The sequence below is a fragment of the Lycorma delicatula genome, chromosome 11 (assembly GCF_047948215.1).
Source record: "Lycorma delicatula isolate Av1 chromosome 11, ASM4794821v1, whole genome shotgun sequence".
Taxonomy (NCBI): Eukaryota; Metazoa; Arthropoda; class Insecta; order Hemiptera; family Fulgoridae; genus Lycorma; species Lycorma delicatula.
This window is the reverse complement of record NC_134465.1, coordinates 13,629,208-13,647,520: the sequence shown is the minus strand read 5'-3', so window position 1 is coordinate 13,647,520 and position 18,313 is coordinate 13,629,208. Positions and strand designations below refer to the sequence as shown.

Sequence of the window (18,313 nt, the reverse complement as noted above, 5' to 3'; positions counted from 1 at the left end):
TCCCATTCGCAAAGAAAATACATTTACTTAGTATAGCCTAACAAAATAGCTATAACTTTCAAATCACCACATATGTTTCAGCTATGTTTTTCAAGAACGTCTTTAATCACATTGTATATCTCATTCAAATTAATACAATAAACGATTGGTATTGAAGAATATTTGTTATCATTTGTTGTAGAACCGCTTTTAAATTATACTTGGACGAAATAATGAAAAGGCACCAGCCTTCAGGTCTATGGACTTGTCTTATGAGCGACATAAGCTGAAGTAAATTCCAACCTTGCAGTCTTGCAAATCTAAATCCCTTACCAAGTCATTTAATTCACCTTGTGATGTAAGGTGTGGTTTATTGGAAGATAATTCAAAATCAAACTCATTGTTGTCTTTCTCAGTACTGCCTGATCTTCATCGTTGCTTTGGAAACACATTCACAGCTGGCTCAGGCAATAGAATAATTTCACTGTGAGGTACAGACCTGATTTCAGATTGCAATGAGGATATTTATAGTATTTTTAGATTTTTTAGAAATTCCAGACACACTTGTTAAACAAAAGTAACAATCTGTTACATATTCCTGTGGTTCATGCCAAACTATAAGTACACCAAATGGCAAAGCCTTCCGTGTACCTTTAAGCCTCTTAAATATAGAGAACAGTTAGTGTATACTATATGAGGAGCCCATGTCTTATCTTGATCACCAATTTTACACTGAAGGTACAAATGATATGCCTTTTTAATTAATGGTGTAATGTTTTTTTCTCTTTGATTTTATGATAAACTCACCACATACACAACAAAAGGCTTCCGCATTATTTAAACAATTTCGAGGCATTATGACACTGCACTGTTAACAAACTTAAGAAGGCAATAAGACTGAACAAAATTAATTCATTCCTAAATCCAATGCTTAATACAAACAACACAGCTATGTTTTCAGCTACATGTTTTGACCTGCACAGACATGATTAATCTTATCCATGAAGGCTTACTTCAGTATTAGATATGATGTCATAATATGTGGCTATGATGTGATTTAATTCTTTGTCTAGTATTGTTCTATTTATAGCTTACTAATTATGTTAACTACGTTAAGCGTTAAAAAAATGAGCTAACAAAATACAATATAGGAGCTTAAAATGCTAACTGTATGTTGAAAAATGAAAAAATCCTTAATTAAAATTTAAAAATTTTTCAAAAATGTTAGGTGATAGAAATATTCTGAGTTCATATTCGTTTTCAGCATCAAAAAATAGATTAATATCTTGTATCACATGCTAGGAAACAGAAATTATGTTTAATCAATGTTATTGTTAAAAGTGACTTGTAATGGTATTTTACATGCACTATATTATATTTTATACTATATAATATTTTATTTTATGTACTATATAATATTTTACTTTGTATCATTTCAAGAAAAAGACTTAAACAGTGCTTGGAATATTAGGAAATAATTCAGATGTGAAATCAATTTATATATGTAAATTAAAATTGTACAGGAAGTGAGAATAATTTACAGGCTATTGAATTTAGAATTAAATTCAACTTTAAATTTAATAATTGTTAATACAGTAAAACCTTCCCAAAACGGAATCTGACGATACTGAATAAGAATTTCATTTTGAAGAGGTTTCCGTCTTACAGAGCTTTTAAAAATCAAGCTAATTTATTGTGTGGTTCTGTGCTATGAATTATATAAATGTTATCGATTTCCGTGCAGAAACCAGCTTCTTTAAATGCATTTTTAACATGGTTATTTGAAATTTGTTTGTACGATGAAGAAAGCCACCTTAGTACATCCAGCACAGTAATTTTATGCATCAGTTCTTGAACAGAACATGAATCCATATTGACGACTAGCAACTGCAGAATGTGTTTCCGATAATGAATTTTTATGTTTTTAAATTCCCTGATCCATCAGCTGAGCTACACTAGTTGTTTTTGGAGAAAAAGAACACAAGCTTTGTTAGAATAACTTCCAGGAGGGTGACACTACGCTTTATCTAAAAACAGTAGAATATTTCTATTTTCAGTAACCGTTTTTTAATTTAAATTATATAGCCATTTTTCCGTTATGTCAGACGTCATCCAAGACTTTTAATTTGTATACCAGTCTAGCGGTAACTGAACAACATTTTTGAAACAGTGAGGCTTCCAAGATTTACCTATGACCGGTAGTTTAAGGAAAACACGCCATCCGCAAAACCGCACACCTGAACAGTCAGTCTCTCTATTGTTTGCCTCTAATGCACTTTTCATTTTTGAAACGCAGTTTGTTTTTCAGTAAAGCTCGAAAAAAATAAACCAGTTTCATCGCAGTTACTGATATTTTTGGTTTGTAACCTGCAGTTATTTCTTTAATTTTATTTTTTAGTCTATAACTATTTTCTTGTAATTTGATTGTAAGAAATAGAATGCCTCACATGAAATTTTTCTACCTGTCCATTAGAAGTGCTAAATGTACTAACTCCTAACTTAGCTGCAATTTCTTTCATCTGTTGTTGCAGGATAAGCCTCGAAATAGACAAACTTTTGATCTTGCATGTGTGAACCGTTTAAATAAAATTGAATTTATTTCTCCATTTCTACCATCTACAATTAGCATTCCCTTCGACCGTTCTTTCTTGATTTTATTTTAATTTTTTAAAATGATGTAATTTTGTGTTTTTCACAATTAGTTTTTCACATTTCACTAAGTTTTTAATGTTTGTTTTAGAAATTAAATTAATAACCTCTATTTTGTCCTTTAAATGTAAATTATTTTTTCTCTGCATAATTATGAGCAAAATGTTAAAATAAGAAAAACACACATAACTAAAATTAAAATAAGTAACAGTTTATAGTGTTAGATTAAACTAAAAATAAAGGCTCATATGTACCGTATTTAAACTCTCAACAGATAACAAACAAACAGAATGCAGAACTATAGCGATTTATTGGCACCATGGTGTTCAAGGCACTGAATAGAATTATTCTCAGAACTGTACATGGATTGTTTAGATAAGCTGCTGTTAGCTATCAAATTTTATTAATGACCATCAACTTATGGAAGTTTGGAGCCAAGAATGTGACTATGTATAATTAGATAAACAACAGTTATAGTACTGTTTTATAATAATCATCTACTGAATTTATAATATGTAAATGTACAATTTTTTTTTTTAATTACCTTTCTGTCTTAAAAAAAGAAGTAAAAATAAAATCTATGTTTGCTTTCCTTTTTTTTTATTGCGGAGTTTTCCGTTGTGAAGAGACTAATTTCTATAAATATATCGGGACTTTGGAAACTGTACATTTTCAGTTGGTTCTGATTTGTAGAGGTTTCACTGTAGTATAGGTTACTGTAACAATTGGTTGACAGTTAGTCAAGAAAAGAAATTTTGCAAAAGAATGTTTCAAATAATATATTGGGTAATTTTGAAAATAAATTTTTTTATAAACAATTGTATATAAATGTAATTATTAAGATTTAATTTTACTAATTTGTGAAAAACAGTTTTGCTAATTTCATTTAGCAAAGTTATTAAAATTTTTTTTTGTCTTCAGTCATTTGACTGGTTTGATGCAGCTCTCCAAGATTCCCTATCCAGTGCTAGCTGTTTCATTTCGATATAGCCCCTACATCCTGCATCCGTAACAATTTGATTTACATATTCCAAACGTGGCCTGCCTACACAATTTTTTCCTTCTACCTGTCCTTCCAGTATTAAAGCAACTATTCCAGGATGCCTTAATATGTGGCCTATAAGTCTGTCTCTTCTTTTAATTATATTTCTCCAAATGCTTCTTTCTTCATCTATTTGCCGCAACACCTCTTCATTTGTCACATTATCCATCCATCTGATTTTTAACATTCTCCTACAGCAACACATTTCAAAAGCTTCTAATCTTTTCTTCTCAGTAGTCCAATCGTCCAAGATTCACTTCCATATAAAAGCTATGCTCCAAACATATACTTTCAAAAATCTTTTCCTGACATTTAAATTAATTTTTGATGTAAACAAATTATATTTCTGTGTGAAGGCTCGTTTCGCCTGTACTATTCAGCATTTTATATCGCTCCTGCTTTGTCCATCTTTAGTAATTCTACATCCCAAATAACAAAATTCTTCTACCTCCATAATCTTTTCTCCTCCTATTTTCACATTCAGTGATCCATCTTTGTTATTTCTACTACATTTCATTACTTTTCTTCTGTTCTTGTTTATTTTCATGTGATAGTTCTTGTGTAGGACTTCATCCATGCCATTCGTTGTTTCTTCTAAATCCTTTTTACTCTCAGCTAGAATTACTATATCATCAGCAAATCGTAGCATCTTTATCTTTTCACCTTGTACTGTTACTCCGAATCTAAATTGTTCTTTAACATCATTAACTGCTAGTTACATGTAAAGATTAAAAAGTAACGGGGATAGGGAGCATCCTTGTCAGACTCCCTTTCTTATTATGGCTTTTTTCTTATGTTCTTCAGTTATTACTGTTGCTGTTTAGTTCCTGTAAATGTTAGAAATCATTCTTCTACCTCTGTATTTGAACCCTAATTTTTTTTAAATTCTGAACATTTTATTGTAGTCTATGTTATGGAATGTCTTTTCTAGGTTTATAAGTGCCAAGTATATTGGTTTGTTTTTCTTTAATCTTTCTTGTTCTATTAATCAGAGCCCTAAAATTGCTTCCCTTGTTCCTATACTTTTTTTGAAACCAAATCGGTCTTCTCCTAACACTTCTTCTGTATAGAATTCTAGTTAAGATTTTTGATTAGTTAAACTAATTGTTCTGTATTCTTCACATTTATCTGCTCCTGATTTCTTTGGTATCAATACTATAACACTTTTTTTGAAGTTTGACAGAACTTCCCCTTTTACATAAATATTACACACCAGTTTGTATAATCTATCAATCGCTTCCTCACCTGCACTGCGCAGTAATTCTACAGGTATTCCGTCTATTCCAGGAGCCTTTCTGCTATTCAAATCTTTTAATGCTCTCTTAAATTCAGATCTCAGTATTGTTTCTTCCATTTCATCTTCTTTGACTTCCTCTTCTTCCTCTATAACACCATTTTTTAATTCATTTCCTCCATATAACTCTTCAATATATTCCATCCACCTATGGACTTTACCTTTCATATTATAAATCGGTGTACCATATTTGTTTAACACATTATTAGATTTTAGTTTATGTACCCCAAAATTTTCCTTAACTTTCCTGTATGCTCCGTCTATTTTACCAATGTTCATTTCTCTTTCCACTTCTGAACACTTTTCTTTAATCCACTCTTCTTTCGCGAGTTTGCACTTCCTGTTTATAGCATTTCTTAATTTCCGATAGTTCCTTTTACTTTCTTCATCACTAGCATTCTTATATTTTCTACGTTCATCCATCAGCTGCAAAATATCGTCTGAAACCCAAGGTTTTCTACCGGTTCTCTTTATTCCGCCTAAGTTTGCTTCTGCTGATTTAAGAATTTCCTTTTTAACATTCTCCCATTCTTCTACATTTTCTACCTTATCTTTTTTACTCAGACCTCTTGCGATGTCCTCCTCAAAAATCTTCTTTACCTCCTCTTCCTCAAGCTTCTCTAAATTCCACTGATTCATCTGACACCTTTTCTTCAGGTTTTTAAACCCCAATCTACATTTCATTATCACTAAATTATGGTCGCTATCAATGTCTGCTCCAGGGTAAATGTTTCAGTCAACGAGTTGATTTCTAAATCTTTGCTTAACTATAATATAATCTATCTGATACCTTCCAGTATCGCCTGGCTTTTTCCAAGTGTATATTCTTCTATTGTGATTTTTAAATTGGGTGTTGGCAATTACTAAATTATACTTTGTGCAAAACTCTATAAGTCGGTCCCCTCTTTCATTCCTTTTGCCCTGCCCATATTTATCCACTATATTTCCTTCCTTGCCTTTTCCAATGCTTGCATTACAATCTACAACTATTATTAAATTTTCATCTCCTTTTATGTGTTTAATTGCTTCATCAATTTCTTCGTATACACACTCTACCTCATCATCATCATCATCATCATGGGCACTTGTAGGCATATAGACATTAACAATCGTTGTCCGTTTAGGTTTTGATTTTATCCTTATTACAATGATTCTATCGCTATGCATTTTCAAATACTCTACTCTCTTCCATATCTTCTTGTTCATTACGAAACCTACTCCTGCCTGCCCATTATTTGAATCTGAGTTAATTATTCTAAAATCACCTGACCAAAAGTCGCCTTCCTCTTCCCACCGAACCTCACTAATTTCTACTACATCCACATTTATCCTATCTATTTCCTTTTTTAAATTTTCTAACCTACCAACCTTTTTTAAACTTCTAACATTCCACACTCCGACTCGTAGAATGTTATTTTTTAATTTTCTGGTGACCCCTTCCTTAGTAGTCCCTACCCGGAGATCCGAACGGGGGACTAATTTACCTCCAGAATATTTTACCAAGGAAGGCGCCTCCATCATTGCTATATGAAAATGCAGAGAGCTACATTTTCTTGGAAAAAAAGCAGCTGTAGTTTTCCATTGCTTTGAGCTGCGCAGTACTCAGAGGACAGAGTGATGTTGATATGGCCGTTTAAGTTGTCCTGACTCACGCCCCTAACAACTACTGAAAGAGCTGCTACCCTCTTTCAGGAATCATTCCTTAGTCTGGCTCTCAGCAGATACCTCTACGATATGGTTGCACCTTTGGTACAGCTATTCTGTATCACTGAGCACTCAAGCCCCCTCACCAACGGTAAGGACTCATGATTCATAGAGGGGGTTTATTAAATTATAAATAAAAATCTGTGTTGTAATATCGAATCAAGTGTAGTTAAAGAGCAGTCGGGCCTGATGCGAGAGAGAAGGAAACTATCTGCAAGTCAATCGGCTCCCTTCTATTTATTCCAATTTTCTTGCCTTCCAGACTCCAACTACTTGGATGTATGATGTGTGAATTTTATCAATAATAACTTGCTGATATTAGGTCGGCACCTTCTAATTGCTGGTGAGGCAGGCGGCTTCTTATTAGAACTCTTTAGGGTGGTGATGCAGGATGTAGAATTGCTTGAAAACCAAAACTTTCCTTTATGGGTTGTGCTTAAAGCCAAACAAGCAGCTTATGTGTTGTAACATTCTAAACAAGGTTTCTATTTCTCCTAAGGTCTAAAGCATTGATTTTTTATTGAAAATTATTAGAGTAAAGTGTTTGAAAGTCATGGTAAAAAGCCTTAGCTCCAGATATTACAGATTAAAGTTTAAAGAATTATTGTAGAACTCAAACCAAGCAATCACCTGGAAGGTCCTGGGTTCAAATCCCAGTCAGACATCGCATTTTTCATACAAATTTTCATTCCTTAGTATGATATTCTTAAATGCTTTCAGTTTCAGTTGAATTAATCAATTAATTAACTTATCTGGCCACAATTCTTAAGTAGTAGATCTATAATGATGATCTGATAGTACAGTAAAATTAATTATGCTAATAGTAATCGATATGGCTAAGAATTCACTTGTTTTAAACTTCACTGACAATTTCATTATGCCAATCATCATGATGATCAGTATTTTACTTTTAAAATACTTAAATACACAGTGACCATTTGTGTTTAAATAATGTATCAATGATACTACTACATTAGATGCAGTAGTATGAATTTATTTGAGAGAATAATTTCCAATATTAAATTGCACATTAAGCCTTCAACTGATTTAGTAGTAAGTTATTGCATTATAATTATGTTGAGTCAGTTCTTATATGACCAACAGTGGTTAAGATGAAATAAAATTGTTAATTGTGAAAGTTGTTATTGCTACAGCATGGGAGAACGTTTATCGGCACTATTTTCAACCAGCAGAGAAAAATCTTTTTACTTAAGACTATATACAGGTGATCATAAATTATTCAATGTAATTTAGGTGTTAATAAAAAAATAACAAAGCAACGTACTTACATTAATGTTATTGTTGAACAGGGCATTTCAAATAATTTTGTTTACAGCACTTATTAATATTTAAGACAAATTCCACATGAGCACCGAGCACCTTTTGCGGGTGTAAAATGCATAGGTGATATTTAGTTTCATGCTACACATTATCGAGAATATCTGGAGTTGTTAATCCATTAATTACTCCTTCGATTTTTCGGTTTTGTTTATTGATGTCAATTACCTTAGTTGTACACACCATGCCTCTTGTCTTTGCCCCTTGCCTTTGACAAATCCTCAAAGAAAGAAATCAAGTGGCATAACATCAGGGGGTCTAGGTGGCCAGGGAATTGGTCGATCACAGTTGATCCAACATTGAGAAACTGTTCATGAAGTTCCTAATGTGTAATCCCAAGTGTGGTGGTGCATCTTGTTGAAGTAAATGTTGGGTTATTCACATATTGATTTACATAGCACTGCATTTTCCTGTGACATGTCTAGGTACCTAGTGCTAGTTATCCACCCTGCCGTTGCATTGCCCCTCACCCCCCCAATGACGATCACCCTGACATTGCATTGCGCCTGCTTGTTCATTTAAGGTGAGTATACTTTTGCTTTATAATTAATTACTCGCTTTATGATTAAAAATCATGAATGTACTTGCTTTATGATTTTTAATCATATGGAATAGCTAGTAAATCTAGTACCTATACTAATGTTTGAAAAAATCAACCTTCATTACATTGCTTTGTTCATTTTTATTAACCCCTAAAATGCACTGAATAATTTATGTTTACCTGCATTTCAGTCAATTTATATTCTAATGATCCTAACTGGCAAAAATAAATTGTAATTATTGTGTTTGAAAAAATTAAGATTTATCAGATAATTTTATTTTATTTACATATCCAAGCGCTTTATACCATATTGAATCAATTAAGACATTTTTGATAATGAATTCGCAGATTTTGATTTCAAGAATATGATGATCCCCTTCCTATTGTAAGAATATCATATGTTCATTTCATGACTGACATACATATTTTGACTGTAAAAGGATAATTTTATTAGTTTATCGTGAACCAGATTACAGTATTATACTGATAAAAGATCTTGAGGGAGTGACCCTCAAGTTTTAAGTCCTTGATATTCAAGTTAACTTTCTATATGAGTGACAAAAGAATGGCATCTAAAAGGAATAAGCAGTGTATCTGTAACTTGCTTCAGATTGATAAGATAATGTTGCTTATGATAGAGTGTATTTAAAGCGTATTTTACAATGAGTTTAGTAAATAGATTTAATTAATTTTATAGTTTTGTTTAATTAAAAATTTAGTTAAAAGCACTTTGTCTATTCATTTATTATTTAATTATTTATATACAAATTTACAGAACAGTTCCAGTTACACTGTAATGAATTCATTTAAATTTAAGGGTTTCATGTTAGAAATGTACGAGGGTAATAATTAAACAGATAAAAAAAATTTTGTGATGGAAACGCTTAATGCAGGCGATTGAAACTTTTGTAAGTGTTAGTTGACAACGAAGAGTGTTAGTCTTCTCTTTGATTAATATTTATGTAAACATAACGTCTAAAGTCTTAGTTATGATGTTGTGTCCCCTCAAAGAAAGTACTGTTGAAGAACATAGTTCTGTGATCTGATTTTTACTTTCGGAAAGTGTACAACCATCAAAAATATTCTCTTGGATGAACAAACAGTATGGCAGTAGTTGCATGAACCATGTGAGTTTAACACGTGGGTGGAAAAATTTAAAAGTGACCGATGAGCACCGCTCTGGAGATCCGTTAACAGTTTAACCTCGGCATTAGATTCTTGTACTGATACACTTATCCAAGAAGATTGACGATTTACAGTGAACAAATTGTTGAAAAGTGTCTTAAGTGTTGACACAACTCATTCTATCATTCAAAACAAACTGAATTACCGTAAGAGTTGTGCAAGGTGGGTTCCCAGAAAGCTTACCATTCATCACAAAGCCAAGAACTTTCTTATTTGCACTGCACACAAAAATCATTTCACTAACAAAGGTGATGCATTTTTGGACAGGATTTTAACCTGCGATAAACTTGAATAAATCAATTTTTTCAAGCATCAAAGCATGCAGTGGAACATCCAGAATCACCTGTCCGTAAGAAATTCAAAATATAACCATTGGCTGGTAAGATCATGTTAACTTCTGGAATGCCCATGGTCCGATTTCACAGGTCAACAATGGAAAAGTTGTTTGAAAACTAATAACTGATTCTTATTGATTTTTGTGCTCTTGTTATAGGGAAAATAGTCAACAAATTTCATCACGTACCATGTTTTGACTAAGTCAATTTTTTTAATATTCTCTAAATTGATAATCATATATTTTATTTATAAAACATTGAATAAAAAATAAGGCCTATGTTAATTTTTTTGTTACTTTACTATTAGTTTGGTTATATGGGATGAATACAAGTAGTGTTTATAATTTTGGTTTGATACAGTAAGATGCTAATAAGATGATGTAATATGATTAATTAGAGTGGTTTCACGAGTTGGTTTTGTCAAACTTTTAGCAAAGGTGATGACTCACTTGTTTCTACTCAACTTTACTCTACCGAAGTAAAGATTCATTAGTTGCAGTTAGAACATTGTGTTGAAAAGTTTTGGTAGTGTTAAATAATTTTCCAAACTTTCTAGTGTTTTAGATTTCTTTCATTTTTTGAAGTTATTTTATTTGTGCTGTCCTTGTGTTTTTATATTTTGAATGGCTTCAAGGGGTTGTGTTAATTCACCTAATAACTTCTGTTACATTTGCGGGGAATTTGTGATGAAGAAACGGCAAAGAAATATTACAGACTTTGTTAAAAAGGTGTACTTATGCCTATTTTGGGATAAAACTTGGTGACCAAGATAAAACATGGGCCCCTCATACAGTTTGTTCTACTAGTGTGGAAGAGCTATGCTAATGGATAAAAGGTAAGAAAGAGTCTTTTCAGTTTGGAGTACCAATGATCTGGAGAAAACCACAAAAATCACAGTGATTATTGCTACTTTTGTTCTTAAAATTTGCAAAGGTTCAATTTAAAAATTAAGAAAAAAATTGTGAATCCAAATTTTTATTTGACAATACACCCTGTACTTCACAGTCATGGGGTATCTCTACCTTCAGTTGCAGACAAAAACTAGAAGATATACTGAACAACTCTGAAACAGTCACAAGATGATGATGTTGATTTTATTTTTAGTAGTATCTGAACCGCAACTTTTTTCACAGCATAAACTGAATGACTTTATCAGATATTTAGGTCTTCCTAAAAATTCAGTAGAACTTTTAGGATCTAGATTAAAAGAAAAAAACTTATTGGCCCCTGGCACTTCTTTCTCATGGTACAGAAACAAAGAAAAGTCTTTACTTTATACTTTTCTGAAGATGGAAGATTAATTTATTGTAACAATGTTTCTGGTGTAATGGAACAGTGAACATAAAGTATAATGTGAATGAATGGAGGCTGTTTATTGACTTGTACAAATGAAGCCTCAAACCTGTTGTTTTTCATAATGGCGACAAATATGCTTCAGCGCTGGTAGACACTCTGTGTATATGAATGAACGGTACAAGAATTTAGAATCGGTTCTACTTAAACTGAAATATTGCAATCATGAATGGATAATATGTGGTGATCTAAAAGTAATTTCTGTGCTTCTTGGGCAGCAGGGAGGATACACCAAATATCCATCCCTGCTTCTTGTGTGAATGGGTCAGTCAATACAAGAAAGAATATTGGACCAGAAAAGAATGACCATGTAGGGAAATATTAGAACCTGGGAGCAAAAATGTAATACGGGAAAGTTTGGTTGATCCGTGGAAAGTCCTCCTACCTCCACTTCACATCAAACTGGGATTGATGAAACAATTTGTAAAGGCTCTATCCAAGGAAGAAGAGTGCTTTAAATGCATATGCTATAAATTTTCACAACTTTCAGAAGAAAAAAACAAAGAAGGCGTTTTCACTGGTCCAGATATTCATAAAACATTTTAAGATGAAGTCTTACAAATCAAAATGGAGGACATTGAAAAAGAAGCATGGAAAGCATTTTAAGAAGTCGTAAAGAAATTGCTGTGGAACAATAAGGACCCAAACTTTAAGTGTATAGTGGAAAACATGCTAATGAAATTCCAAGACTTGAATCGTGTGATGAGCTTGAAGGTATTTTTGCCATTCTCATATTGACTACTTCACTGAAAATCTTGGTTCTGTAAGTGAAGAACAGGGTGAAAGATTTCTCCAAGATATAAAGGAAATGGAACACAGATATCGGGGAAGGTGGAATTTGAACACGATTTTAGAATACTGTTGATGCATCCATAGAGACGATCTGTAAGCCAGCTATAACAGAAAATGTAGCCTGAGAAGCACTGAAATGAAAATGGTAGTACAAGTCTCCGTAGAGGTAAGGAAAAGTATTACTTTTTATAAGTAAAACTTTTCCATGAAGAATACATATAAAATATGCCTTTTTCAATTTTATTTTTTTAGTGTTGTGAAAAATTCTTACGTGATATAAAAAAAACAGTGGCCATATTTGAAATTGGTGCACAAAATAACATAAAAATCAGTTATCAGATTACAAACAACTTTCAAATTCCATAATTTTGTTCACCTGTGTTTTCTGTGATTATTAAAGCAGCCTATACTACTTAGCTGTGATTGAGAACAAGGTTAAATCCCATTGAAGAGAAAAAGTCCAAGATTGCAGAGGAAGGAAGGCGTGCTTCTTTTTCAAATCAACGCACGGCCTCACGTGGCACAACTGACACTGGAAACTATTCGGTTGGTAGTTCCTGCCCTGACCTTGTCCCTTCAGATTTTTATCTGTTTGATATGACGAAAGAAGTTTTGCATGGTATCAAGTTTATCAACAATTAAGAGGTAAAGGAAAAAGTACAAAACTGGTTTCAAGATCAAGGTAAAGAATTCTTCGCTGAGGGGGTAAGAGGATTCGTATAAAAATGGAATAAGTGCAGAGAAGTTAAGGGGTTCTACGGGGAAAAGTAGACAAAAAAAATTGTATTTATTTAATAAACCATTTTTACTGTACAGTTATTTGTCTATTTATTGAATGATCCTCATACAATTAAAAATAGGCTCAAACAATAGTTATTGAGACGAACCATGACGTGCTGTGGTGCTGATAGTTATTTCTAAGGAAAATTACTATATTATTCACCACATCATTAAGATATTATTCTGTCCGACTGTAGAAAAGTTAAAAATTTCAAGTTTACCAAAAGTTTTCTTTATATAAACCAAGAAATTTTGAACAGAAAATATGTGATTGTGTTCTGATATTTTGTACTGATAGTTGTATCGATCGCTTGCATATCCGACTGTACAAGAATATCTATTACTAATATTTTTGATACAATCATTACTATTGTCATCATCAGGAGATTTTTCTCTGTATCAGAACTTTGGCTTTATTTATAATGAAATCTTAGTCCTTACTCTACTGGCTGAATTACAAATAAAAGTGCAGTTGTTTATTTTTATGGAATATCTTTTTACATAGAAAACAAATTGTTGTTCTCCTATGTAATGATGTGCTAGTTTACTTGCATGTACATTTATTTATGATAGTTAATATTTCTAATTGTAATTTATTAATTGTTTTATTTTAGGTATTACGGATGATGGCTGTGAGACGAAAACAATTGTCAGTTACTGGACGAAGTGAAATTCCTGCCCCATCTCCCCCTACACCTCATCCTGGTTATGCTCCTAATGCAGCTTTTCATGCTATTAAGAGGCACGCCCTCGAATTTGTTAACCCCAAAGAACTGCAGGTAAATCTATTCATTTTTAAAATTAACATCGATTTAGTAAATTAAAAAAATGTAAATACAATTAACGTTTATGAATTTCTATATTGTTTTAAGTTTCAAAATATATATTTTACTGACTTTTTAATGCTAATTTAAATAGCATATTTTATTTAAAATATCTTGGAATAACATTATTTCTTGTGATTGTATTATCATTTTGGCTGTACAAATTTTGTTCACAAGTTAAAAATAATCCATTTACTGTTTTGACAGAAATGTTTTTCTGTCATTTGTTATTCAGTTCTAATCCTTTTATCCAGGCACACTATGTTCTAGGTATCTTGTAAAATTTCTTTTCTTTATAACTTTATAAAATTAGTCGGTCACTTATAATAAATTATGTAATCCAGTGTCTATTGTTTCAATTAGATCTTTACTGCACTACTTTTTTTGTTGTCCAAATTCAAAACTCATTCTGTTATTTACTACCATAAAATAAACCAAATAAATTTTTTCATTTACTACCATAAAATAAACCAAATAAATTTTTTCCTTTCGGATAATGGTCTTACTAGAAAGCCTATTTGTGTCTTTATTCTGTATTTTTCAATCTGTTATTTAAAATAATATTGTCATCAAATTCTTTGGTAAAAACTGACAATTACTATTAGGTATTTCATAGTAGATCCATACCATTACTACATGAATATCAATGAAAAGGAAACCTTGTTGAAGAGTCATCAGAATGTCATGAAGAAAAAACATTTATACCCCCTTAAAAACTTGTTTTTTTTTTTTCTAAATCACTGTTGAAAGTGTCAATCTATTTGTAAAAACCCCTAAGAAGTTTTAGCAAACATGCCTAAGGTATACCATTTTCTTATCTGTTTTGCTAGTAGGGGAATTTTAATGTTTCATAGCTTCATTAAGAGATTATGTATGTAAAAAAGAAGAAAAACCAGTATCGGGTATGTTAAAAACAAAGTTTTTAAAATATTGTACGGTCAGTTTTAGTATAGCAGACATTAAAAAAAAAAATTTGTGCTTAATTAATGTTTTTTAAAAGTTTTATTATTATTATTTTTGCTGGCCTCTATGGTGTGAGTGGTAGCATCTCAGCCTCTCATCCAAGGTTCCGAGTTCGAATCCTGAACATGCATGGCATTTTCACATGATACAGAAATTTCCATTTCATCTCATCCTCTGAGCAGTACCTAACTGTGGTCGTGTTGGCTAAAAAAAATTGTTAAAAACGAAAAAATTATTTTTAGTTTGTATGTAATTTAAATACAAATAAGATTTAGAAAAAATTGTAAATTATCATTATGGATAATTTACTTTAATTCCTATATTTTCTTATGGTATAATACTTAAATTTTTTCTTTCTCTTGAGTGGTTTATAAGATGTACATAGAAGACCACAATTTAAATAATGAAATTTATTATATGGCTAGCTGTCTATCTAAATCTGTTCTCCCTTAAAGAAAATTTAGGTATGTATTTTTTAAACTAATTATACTAATTTTTCTGTTAGTTTTACGCTGACAAATTTTCAAAACATGTTTTTATTGTAATAATAACTATTTTCAGTTCGTAAGTAATTCAGTCTTTTTTTTTTTTTTAATTAAAATCTTGAAACAGTTGTTTTTAATCTGTACTACTACAGTCTAAAACTGGTAATACTTTGTTAGGTTAATGTAGCAATTCTTTTTTTTTGTAGAAAATTACAGAAAATTCATTTTTATCTTGCTTACACCTGAAATAAGGATAGTATTATAAATTTAATATAATGTATGATTTATGTATAATTGAAAGACCTGTAAGCTGCTAATAAAATTTGATTACATGCTCATACGTTGTTTGACCTTATAAGTTAGGATTTTTTGTCTGTTTATTGTAATGTCCTTACAGTGACAAGAGGCTCCTTCTCTTCTGTGTGACCTAGTATAATAGAGTTGTCAGTTTTATTATTAAAAATAATCGATCCTATTTTAGAGTAATAAACATGCAATAATGAAGAATAAAAAAAAATTTAATTTTTTATCTTGATTACTAAACTGGCCTGCTCTGATATCTTATCCAACAAGATTTCCTTTCACCTTCTACATATTGTACATGTATAAAGTAACTGATTTATGACCTGAAAAGAGGCAGAGTCCTTATTACGGGATACAAAAAAATTAGACAAATTTACTTTTAATTGTGAGGGCTATAATTTATTTTTGTCTGTAACGTTTTTAATAATCAAGAATATGGCAAGAAAAAGGCAGATGTTTTGCTAGACATGATTATCAAACTTTCCAACAGTTAATTTTCTAATGAAATTAGATCAGTTTACAGAGTTTGCAACAGATAAATTCTCTTTTTCAAATTACAGATGCCATCATTTATATAATAAAATTGTTAATAGAATATTTAATGTTAAAAAATGTAAATGTTATTAACATAGATGTCAAATCTAACGTAAGGAAAAGTTGTGATGTATAACTTTGTTATACAGTAATTTAAGATATAAAACAAAATCATGATTTTCTATTTGGAAATTTTATGATGTATGTTTTATATCGTTTAAGATTTATGACTTTTATATCATGTTTTATAATATGGTTGACTGTATTACAATTTATTTTTTCTGACAGCAAAAACCTGCTAAAGCAGGTCCTGCCCCTCCTACACCAGTTCCTGTCGATCAGGTAACTAGAATTTTGACAAAAAATGTTAATTCTTGGTATATTTTGAATACTGTTTGGTTTTTGTTCTGTGCATGGTTTTTCTCTCTACGTTTTGTGGTTTTTTTTTTTTTGTAATATGTTTCTTTTTTATGTTAGTGTGTTTTGTAGGTTATGTATGGTAGGCTTCATTTTGTATTTTTTAAGTTCATCATTATTAATTTTTTTTCTAGTTTATTTTTTTGTTAAAATGTTAAGCTTTATGCTTTAGTAAGATGATATTTAATAAATATTTTTATTTGCAATTAGTTAGTTTATGTTTGAATATATTTTTTATATAAAAATTTTTTTGTATTTGTTCAAGTTGTAAGTAGTAATTAATATTACTCGAAATAGGTTTAAAGCACCCTCCCACTCCTTTTTTTCAGTTTATAGGAGTTCAGCTTCTACCCAAAACACAACTGATATCTATATCAGCTGGATCTTCCGAAAATAGTGACAGATTTCAGACTTCTACTGCAGCTGCTGGCCTTCTACTATTACAGTGTTAGGAGGTGGAGCGTTATATTACTGTTGTAATAATACGGTTGCTTAATCTTTTTAACTGTTTTTTCATCCATAGTACTTCTTAACTTGTTGGAATCCACGGTTGAATGTTTATGACAATCAATAGTTGGATCTATATTCCCCTAAATACAAGCCGCATAGTACATTTGAATTCTGTACTACGTTAATTTTATACTATAATTAAGTGTATGATTTAACAGCTGATGTTAATGAAAAAAGTTCATTAAACATGAGTCCGGAAATACTTCGCCAGCAAGTTATGGCTGGCGAAAGATTTTGCCATGATTCCTGGGCACAGAGTAAAAATAAGCCATATTGAAATTGTAGGAATGCAAATGAAGGGTTAAGCGTGATGGTTTCTTATGGTTTTTGATCTGACAAATTGAATAAAACAGGTTTCAGAACTCTGTCTGCAGTAGTTTATGAGAAAACTGGGCTAGTACGCAAAAAATTATGAAAACCTCATTTTGTTATGTTTTATGTGCAATAACTTTGTTACATGGGTAATAAATAAGTAAAAATTTTAAACAAAACTTGTGGAGAATTTAATTCTGAACAAATTGATGTAAATAAACTGTACTAAAAAACAAAACCGAGTTACAACAAATTAATTTTATTAAGATCACAATATCTGAAACGTGGCTGAAAAAATACATTAATTTTTAAACAGAAAGAATAATACTTTTAACATCTGAGATTATCTAAAAATCATTTAACATAAATAAGATCAACAGAAGAGTAAGATAAAACACCAGTTTTATAACTTTATCCACAATTGTTGAAAAGAAAAAAAAATTTAAAGGTAAAATAAATGTTTTTTTTATTTCATAAGTCGGTAGTTTTAACAGCTGATCAACAATAACAATTTGTCTACAGAATGTGAATAGTCTTGTACACTTTTGAAACTTTTAGTCAGTTGTGCAGCGTGTGTGAAGTTGAAGTGTTTGTGTTCCGTGTTCTCAAAATTTCATTTCGGTTTTCAAATGAGGAATATGCTGACATAATTTTTATTTATGGTTATTGCAATGCTAACTCCTTGACTGCAAAAATGCAGTATCAAGAAAGATTTCCTAATAGAAGGATTCCAAATCTAAACCTTCGTTTCAGTTTTCCATTGTTTATACGTAACTGATTCTTTACCTACATGTTCTTATTCTGTTGAAAGACAAGAACAACGTTGTGTTGCTTATGAGAAGAACATGATACCAAGTTCAATGTAGCCCGGGGCTTAGTACTAGACGAATTTCAAATCGCATTGGTTTGCCACACAGTACAGTATGACAAATACTTAACAAAGAAAATCTCTATCTGTACCGCTATCAGAAGG

General features: G+C 31.2%; 1 protein-coding gene across 5 annotated transcripts in view; it reads left to right on the top strand.

Annotated features, from left to right (window-relative positions):
• Bap170 (Brahma associated protein 170kD) overlaps window positions 1–18,313 on the top strand; it is a 278,139-nt gene that overhangs the window by 242,834 nt on the left and 16,992 nt on the right. For 4 of the 5 annotated variants that reach the window (XR_012758142.1, XR_012758143.1, XM_075378240.1 and 1 more), the window contains exons 18-19: window positions 13,607–13,771; window positions 16,390–16,443. Coding sequence is in view for 3 of the 5 variants with exons in the window: in XM_075378240.1 (XP_075234355.1) it covers window positions 13,607–13,771; window positions 16,390–16,443 (219 nt within the window). In the remaining 2 variants the exon portion in view is untranslated. The remainder of the gene's footprint in view (window positions 1–13,606; window positions 13,772–16,389; window positions 16,444–18,313) is intronic. The other variant, XM_075378239.1, reaches the window with a different exon arrangement.